Here is an 8836-nt window from a genome sequence, read left to right as displayed (position 1 = left end):
ATTATGTTCTCACTGTGTGTAAAAATACATTGCAGTTCTTGCATTAAATATATATTATCAGTCTCTTGTTTTGTGTTGCTCTCTCAGACCCCTAGGCGTTAACACCTTGCAGAGTACACAGCATGTCAGCCAGGCGGAATAACATAATGAACATACAGTAGCAGCTGGCTGACGGAAACAATCTCTCATGGTCCATTTCACAGCAAGACTCAACTGGTTTAACCACTGAAGCCCTATTCTATACTTCGTCGTACGAGGTCACGCTGCAAAAATAGCCGATCTACACCCTCACAATGGTTCGCATTGAGCTTGTAGATGTGCTATTTTCTAGAAGAATTTGACATTTTCACTATTTGACAAAATAGGGACGCAAATTAAAAACATTAGTAAATACCTGTTTTGAGGATAAAAGAAAAAGTGCTGTCAGGAAACCTGTAGTGTAATTTACCAGTCTATCGTTTCTCTGTGTGAAACTTACAGTATGACATGTCAATATAAAGTACAGCTACTGGTCAAAAATTACCTTCAACAACAAGGTTAACACAAACAGATATTTATTAAGTTCTAGAAGACACTTCCGACCTGTCCTCATTTATACAAGACTCATTCACTCTTAAATTAATATTTTCCTTGTTTTAGTTTTAAGCAGAAAGCTTATTGTTGTAGACAATGGCACATGAACATGGGATCATGGCAAACAATGCATTCAAATGCCTTTGATGCTAAAATATAAAAAATACAAGAGGATGTACATGTGTAAAAGGTGGGCTCATTTTCTCCAAACTCTCAATTCATGAAATACTGACAGTTTTGGAGAGGCCACCCATTGTTTCCTTTTTCTTTTACAGGATAGATCATAATTATAAGTAGGCCTACTGTTCAAAAGGAACAACTGCTGCCCGTTTTCATTTTATCATCAACTTAACTAATAACTGATTTCTCCACTATTATCACACACAGATTTTGGGAAAACATTCTGAAAAGTGAAAAGAAATATAAGTTATAAAAAAGACAAATTTCATACGCTCTGTTGGGGAGCAAGTCATATTTTGTCCCCCCCCCAAAAAAAACAGCAACCTGTGATGTCAGCACACATCCTGAGTAATGCTTAAATTTATGCTCCATCGTACGACGGTGTTCTGCGCCAAAAAATGTTATCTACAAGCTCACATCACGGCACGTTGTGAGTTTGTAGATCTGCTATTTTCAGTTACAGACAGCATCATACGACACTACAGAACCATGCTCTCCAATCATGTGTCACACTGAGCGTACAGAATGCAGGTTGCAATACAAACACTACACCGGCTAACTTCGCCGACTGGTTCTCAAAGTCTCCCGTTAAAAAGGTGTGTTAATTAATGGGGTCAGCTGGTGTATGTGGGCAGACATGAATACGCGCGTACACTCCATGGTCCATGATTGGAAACCAGCGGTCTTCTCTGGGGTTTTTGAGGTGTGTTTAGTTGCTGTGGACCAGAGTGACGAAGAGGAACAGCGAGCAGAGAGAGATGGATCCGGTGAGGACAGCTTTCACCAACAAGGCTGTCCAACTGCCCAGCAGGAAGACATGGACGAATAACCTGGACAGAGAGACAAGACGAGCGATATGAGTCAATGCATGGTGTGGTTAGTCCCACATTTCACTACAAGTCTACTTTCCATGCTGGAAAATGATTACATGTATCTACTGCAGTATGTTCAGTCCAATCAGAGCCTCATTGACTTCACTACAAAATTAAAGTTAAAAATTGTAAAAAGTATAAAACTTATGTGAAAACAAATTAGTGGAGGTACTTCTGTGGCCTACTGGCAGTGTGAGGCTTGGCGCTAACCGGGCCCTGACACACACACCCACACACACACTAGCCATCTGCAGTCATGCCATGAAAAGGATACGGTAACTGTGTCTAATACTATATAAATGCATAAGTATTGATATAATCATGAGTACACAACTATGCTAATGTGAATATTTATGATATCCATTTGGTGCATTTTATCTGATTTTTAAAGCCTTTATTTTCTGCTTTGACAACATGTACAATAAAACTTAACTCTGAGGCCCAGAGAGAAACAAGGAACGATAAAGACAGAAAACAGGCAAACAGTCAAAAGAGTCTCTCTCTAGATCCATTAGACTCCATCTGGTTACACTGTGTTCACTGCCATCTACTGTTGTACTGGTGTACATACAGCTTAATTAATATAGGGGAAGTGAAATTGCTGTATTCATGTTTTGTTACCCTTGACAGCACACAGTTCTCTAGCACAATGAAATTTACTGGTGTAAGGCGTCCACCAAAATAATTGTATTAAATATTCAGTCAATTAAAGGACAACTTTGTTTTTTTACAACCAAGGTTTATGTTTTAGATTGTAATTAAAGTAAATAAAAGATGAGTGTTAACATTTTTTAATTTACTGCTCTCTATAGTTTTAGCAATTTTCGCGATATTTTTTACAGTGGGCGGGGAAATTCTGTCCGGTGGCTAAATATGTATTTTTTTAACACAATAACCCGGCGTTTTCTTCAGTATTATTTACAGTAGCTCTTCTAGCCCCCAATAACTCACATCTGGCCATCAAAGACCACAGGACCTCTTTTACTGTGGAAAAAAGGCATACTTAGCCACCGGACATTATGCCCCCGCCCACTGTAAAAAGTATCGCGAAAATTGCTAAAACTATAGAAAGAAAAAAATAACACTCATCTTTTATTTACTTTCATTACAAGCTATAATATAAACCTTGGTTGTAAAAAAACAAAGTTGTCCTTTAAGTGTAAGTGGTTAAAGATACTCCATAATCACAGATAATTTGGACATGGAAAACAAAAGTAGGTCAATGGATCACAGCATCAGTGGTCTTCAACTACAAGTACTGTATGGTCATTGTTATTGACCCGATACACCACACCAGTATCAGTGCACTCTATACGCTGGATTATAATGTAGCTATGTGTGTACTGTATGAAACACTTACTCCATCAGGAAGGCCTTGTACACACAGAGACCCAGCAGCACAGTGACGGGCAGCCTGAAGGTCTTTGGAAGGTCGTATCGTGTGAACATCCACACCACTGCTGCCATGGCGATATAATGGATCTACACACACACAAACGAACCATTAGCATCCTATGACATAAAACTGGTTGAATTACATGATTTCACTAAATTATATTTATATAAAATGGATCTGGGGAGTTGAGAGGGCTAGCAGTGAACAGGCTCATACCAGACTTATGTTGGAATCAAAGCTCATCTGAATGTACTTCCAGTCAAACTCAATCCCTCTGGCTCCCACCCACAGAGGAAGACACCTGGAAGAGAGAGAGGGAGAGAGGGAGATAAGAGATGAGATGTACCATACCATAATATCTTCCATTGACATAGACCTACTGGAGCAAGTAAAAATGACAAAAACAAACAAACAAAAGGAAAAGAAAATGTTTTAGAAGGTTGCAGAGGATAATGTTCTCAGTGTCCCCCAGAACCTCTTGATCATGTCGAATAACAGACTGGTACTCAACGTGGGTTTCGGGGACCCCCAGGGGTCTTTTGGGGGGTTCCAGGGGGTCCCCAGCTAAAAGTGTACTAATAGAACCAAATGGACCCATGAGGAGTTTACTGTGTAGATTAGTGGTACACAAAAAAGGCAGGATTTTACAATGGATCTCAATGGAACTCTGTATGTTGTACAATGTTTCAGACCACATGTCTAGGAATTCTTTTGAAATAGTCGTCAGTCCCCCGTTCACAGAGATGTTGTAGCCATCAAAAGTGAATTGAGAATGTATTCTTTATGGAGCGATGATGACAGAGAGATTATGTGTTTTTACAGAGGCTAAATGTACAACCTTACTTTTCCGCGCATCAATAGTTGAAACCACCCTAACGTATCCACAGAATATGATAACCGAACTACCACACCTCCATTCAGTTATTCAAATGGAATGTGAAACGATAAGTGACAGACAAACGTAGTGTGTTTCATCCATCTGTGTGTACAGCAGTGTGAGTGTACCTGGACATGACCAGCTCTGCCGTGGCCCAGCCCATCGCCGCCACCATGATCTTATATTCTCCTTTCCCGGCGTTGCGAGACATGACCAGATGAAGCCCCAACAGGTCTGCTAGGTCCACTGTCGCCTTCATGAACTCCTGGAACACAGATACAGGGAAACATTTACAATATGCAAAAACGTATACAGACGCACACATTAAAACGCACAACATACATACACCATATACCCTTTTCCCCAAAGTGTGCATTAAATCGTTGCGGTCAAGCAGAAACCTTGTATCTCCATGTTTCCATATTTTCGTCACTTAATACCCTACTCCATTGTACAAGAGTGTCAAGCTAAAGCAGTGAAAATAGCTGAACTAAAAGCATCGCGACACGTTGTGAGCTTGTAGATCTGCTATTTTCACTACTTCTCACATTTTCCATTCCATTTCCTGAAAAGTGACGATTTTGGACATTTCGGTTTCCACCCGACAACGATATACTGCATTTTTGATCCAACAAATGATTGAAGCGTTGACTATTAGGTGTAAGTAATGTAAGCTGCATTGTGATCTTAACTCACCCCGACAAAGTCATAAACCCCGGCTCCACCTTCCCATGTGGGGAAGAACGTAGCAAGGAAAAGCATCTGGAACACACACACACACACACATGGGTTTTAATCCAAACAAATAGGGGTGAAACTTTCATCAAATTATTGATTCATCCATCAAGACAAAATGTATCAAACAAAATGTACTTGTTTGAATAATTGTTTGAAGATATATCAGGTTAATACTAATGTTTGCTACTCACATCTGCAATGAAACAAAGTTTGTCTTTGTTTTACTACTATTATAAAATAATTATGTCCTTGGCAGCTGGATGAACATAATTAAACAATTTCAATATTGTCTGTATGAGTTCCGATGAATTGTGGAGAGCAATTATCAGCATTATGTATTTTATTATATCATTTTACTACCGTGTTATAAATTAAGCAACTAATCAAAATAAATAGTTGCCAGATGGGGTCTAATGGATCCAATGTTTGAGACTTTCAATCTTAAGTAAAGAATTATAATAAAACTGGCTGCTTTCTCTTTCTTTATCTTCCCAACTCTCTCACTCTCTAAGTTAAGTTTGTACATACTTTCAAGGCAGAAATTCAAGCATGAAAATACAGAAATAATCATAATAATATAGATATATCACAGTTCACTCACCTTACAGAGCTGTACGAATAGGTAGGTGGCTCCAGCCTGGACACACCTCCAGAACGCATTGTATTCTGAACTGAACACACACACACACACAATTACATACAATACAAGGCCATTAAAGGAGTAGTTCACCCAAAACATGACTTATTTCCTATCAATTACACACCCCATGAAGCATTGAATTCATGGAGATGTTTTCGTTTTTATCGTATTCCTAAGCCAATAATTTGATAACCGGCGGTCTCTCCGGTAGGAGACACAAAGAGTCTCCTTTGTGTCTCCTACCGGATACATTAGCATCTTTATTATTATCAAATTATTGGCTCAGGAATGTGACAAAAACAAAAAAATCTTGAATTCAATGCTTCATGGGGTGTGTAATTGATAGAAAATAAGTCATTTTTTCGGTGAACTACTCCTTTAAACTAAAAGCACCAGTCCACACATACTGTATCCACATATCTTAAGTCTTACTCCTATACATGCCCCCCCCCCCCCCAACACAGCACTAAGAGGATTGCCTAACCGCGGAGGCACGGACCCCCTCCCAAATCTCTTACAACACAAAGCAGATTAGCAAGAGACACTTCATCCTCTGGTTGTACAGGGGTATAACACAACATAACATAACACAAGGTACAGACTAAGGAAATGAGTCTTATCTCATATCTTTTAGCCCATTAAGACCTGAGGCAATTCTTAAAAATGTTTTCTAAATCCTAAAAGTTTTTTGAAAAAAAAAAAAAAAAAAATGTTTTTTCAAGATTTTTCAAAAATAGCAGATCTACAAGCTCGGTGCCGCGCTATGAGCTTGTAGATCTGCTATTTTTGAATAGCCAAAGAAATCTAAAGTGACAGAGATGCGTTCCAGGTCTTAAAAGGGTTAACCACATGAACCCATGCATCCATATTCCCTATACACACATTTTCCAAGTATTTCATATTATTTTAAAGAATTTCCGAAATAGGCAAAATAGCACATCTACAAGCTCACAACACGTCGCAAAGTGACACGTTGTGAGCTTGTAGATCGGCTATGTTTGCTATTGTCGTATGACAAAGTTTATAGGGCTTAAGTGGCTAATCTATATTGTTTTAATGTCATTTATAAATGTCACATATTTATATACCATCTTTTCACTGAATGGTTTGACAACATTGCACTCAACCTTCTTGCCAATAAAGCACACTGAAAATGAACTTTCACCCTATGGGACAATGAAAAGTGGCTGGAAAGTCACGGTCAGTTTACAGTGAACATCAGTGTCACCAGCAAACACTTACAGGCCACTGCACTTGTATGTGATGAAGTATGGGAAGTAAGCCAAGGCGAAGCAGTTCCCAAAGTGAAACAGCGTCATGATGTCAGTCACCAATCAACAGCCAGGGAAGGAAAATTCAGCACCCTGGAAAAGAGAAGATCACAACTAAAACATTCTGATTTTTTTTTACATTAGTATTCAGTAACTGACTATACACTTCAGTAATAGATAGAATAGAATAGAATAGTCCCCACTCCTTTGGGGTGTTATTCTGTCACATTATGTGTATATATGTATATATATATATATATGCATATAGCGTGAAATTCGTCCTCTGCTTTTAACCCATCCTATAACAACTAGGAGCAGTGGGCAGCCTTCTCCCTCCATTGGCGCCCGGGGAGCAATTAGGGGTGAAGAGTCTTGCTCAAGGAAACACACATCGACACATTGCTGTCATGGCCCGGAATCGTACCTGGGACAACCAGGGGTCTGGCTCCCCAGGCGGACCAGTAAAAGTACCAGTGTAATTTCTAGAGCTTTAGTGTTTTAAACCTTTTGACAGATCATGTACTTTTTGCATTTTGTTGTCACAAAGATGTCAATCAAACCAATCCAACAAACATGGGCTACCACGATAATGACATACACTTGACGATTCATTGTCACACAAACAATTGCGACTAACGATGTCATTGTGTGTGTTTTTTTTTTCTTCTGGAACATATGAATAAGAAATACATTTCTGTTTAGGCTTTGAAGTTGCACAGGTGCAGACGTGACAATTATAACCTAAACATACAAAGAAATGACTGACATGTTAAGAAACGTCATACTTTCAAAGAATTATTAATAGTGGGAAAAGCAGATCTCTGCTAATTTCCACTGTTTCTTATTTTTAAATGTAAATGAAAATATATGAACATTTTTCGACATGGAAACGATTATGACGATTATCTCAAATAATTGCGATTGGGCGAATATGTAATAATCGTGACAGGCCTAGAGTTAGATTGATTGTATTTAATACGCTCTTCTATTCCATTGGTTCTCAAAGTGGGGTCCGGGGACCCCCAGGGGTCCTTGAGGGAGTTCCAGGGGGTCCCCAGCTAAATGATAGATTAGGCACCAAATGGACCCTTATTGGTCTGTAACTCTGAGAGTGTACAAATGGAACCAAATGGACCCTTATGGGTTTGTAACTCAGAGTGTACAAATGGAACCAAATGGACCCTTATGGGTCTGTAACTCTGAGAGTGTACAAATGGAACCAAACATGGACCCTTATGGGTCTGTAACTCTGAGAGTGTACAAATGGAACCAAATGGACCCTAACGGGTCCATTTGGTTCCATTTGTACACTCTCAGAGTTGAATTGACATAGATTTTACAATATAAATTGAGGTCCAAGTGATAGAAATGCCATTAAATGGGGGTCTGTAGCCCTAATGCATGTCAAACTGGGGGTCCTTGACATGAAAATGGTTGAGAATCACTGCTATAGAGCTGTAAAAAATCTTCTCTTATGGGGGTCCTATCTGGCATATCTTTTCAAATGGGGGTCCGCGGGCTAATAAGTGTCAATTTGGAGGTCCTTGACATGAAAAGGTTTGAGAACCATGCTGTTCTATTCCATGTGAATGAAGTGCAGATCAGATCTGTCCTCACTGGATTACAGTGCAAACAGTCACCTGTCAACTGCTAGCTTTAGCAGTTAGCTGTGCTGCTAACTACACTGTCTGAACCTTGACTAAAAACACGTAATGTTTCTTAATCGTTGGCTGCATTAATAAACAGACACGTTTCAGTCTGCAGGGTCTAGTGGGGGTTGATGTATATAAGGTAGGTTTAATGGAAAGTGTTCTCGTTACTTACGGAGCGGCTGTGCGGATGGATGGATGCTAGCTGGATGCTAACTGCTAGGTTCAATGCATGAGAACCGGGCCGGAAGTAGACCCGGTCCGACGGTGTAATACGTCCGATGAAAATATTATCGATCAATAGTTCCGCCAAAGGGGTTCTTCTTTTTTCTTCTTCTTCTTTCGTGTTTTTTGGCAGTTGGCAACCATTTAAGGAGAATTACCGCCACCAGCTGGACTGAATTGTGAACTGGACATGTACAGTAAACCAATAAATACAAATAAAACTCTATATTCTATTGACTAAACTGGGGTTCCCTTATGTATCTAATGATGTTATCATATATTTTCCCTGCTGCTTTCCCTAAGAGACCTGACAGTGTTAAATCATGATGTTTCCCCTTTTCCAACTCCTGATATAATTGATTCCTCTCACTGTTGTACTTCCCACATTGGAGAAGTGCATGTTCTGCTGTTTTTC

General features: G+C 39.4%; 1 protein-coding gene across 1 annotated transcript; it reads right to left on the bottom strand.

The window, feature by feature from the left end:
- Window positions 1–537: 537 nt before the first annotated feature.
- On the bottom strand, window positions 538–8483 carry tmem147 (transmembrane protein 147). The gene is made up of 8 exons (XM_084053818.1): window positions 8372–8483; window positions 6519–6640; window positions 5238–5307; window positions 4595–4660; window positions 4027–4163; window positions 3238–3322; window positions 2986–3107; window positions 538–1583 (listed from the first exon to the last, which is right to left on the bottom strand). The coding sequence occupies exons 2-8, from the start codon at window positions 6593–6595 to the stop codon at window positions 1463–1465; spliced, it is 678 nt and encodes a 225-aa protein (XP_083909944.1). The 5' UTR covers window positions 6596–6640; window positions 8372–8483; the 3' UTR covers window positions 538–1462.
- Window positions 8484–8836: the final 353 nt, after the last annotated feature.

The sequence above is a fragment of the Gymnoscopelus microlampas genome, assembly GCF_963454915.1.
Source record: "Gymnoscopelus microlampas genome assembly, chromosome: 3".
Classification (NCBI taxonomy): domain Eukaryota; kingdom Metazoa; phylum Chordata; class Actinopteri; order Myctophiformes; family Myctophidae; genus Gymnoscopelus; species Gymnoscopelus microlampas.
The sequence above is the reverse complement of the archived record's forward strand: the minus strand, read 5'-3'. Positions and strand labels throughout refer to the sequence as shown.

Excerpts from the sequence above, each read along its gene's own strand:
- tmem147 (XM_084053818.1), bottom strand. The coding sequence starts at position 6,595 with ATGACGCTGTTTCACTTTGGGAACTGCTTCGCCTTGGCTTACTTCCCA. Across the intron at positions 5,308-6,518 it reads ACATACAAGTGCAGTGGCCT|TTCAGAATACAATGCGTTCT; the intron begins GTAAGTGTTTGC and ends GTGTGTGTTCAG. Across the intron at positions 3,323-4,026 it reads GCAGAGCTGGTCATGTCCAG|GTGTCTTCCTCTGTGGGTGG; the intron begins GTACACTCACAC and ends TCTCTCTTCCAG.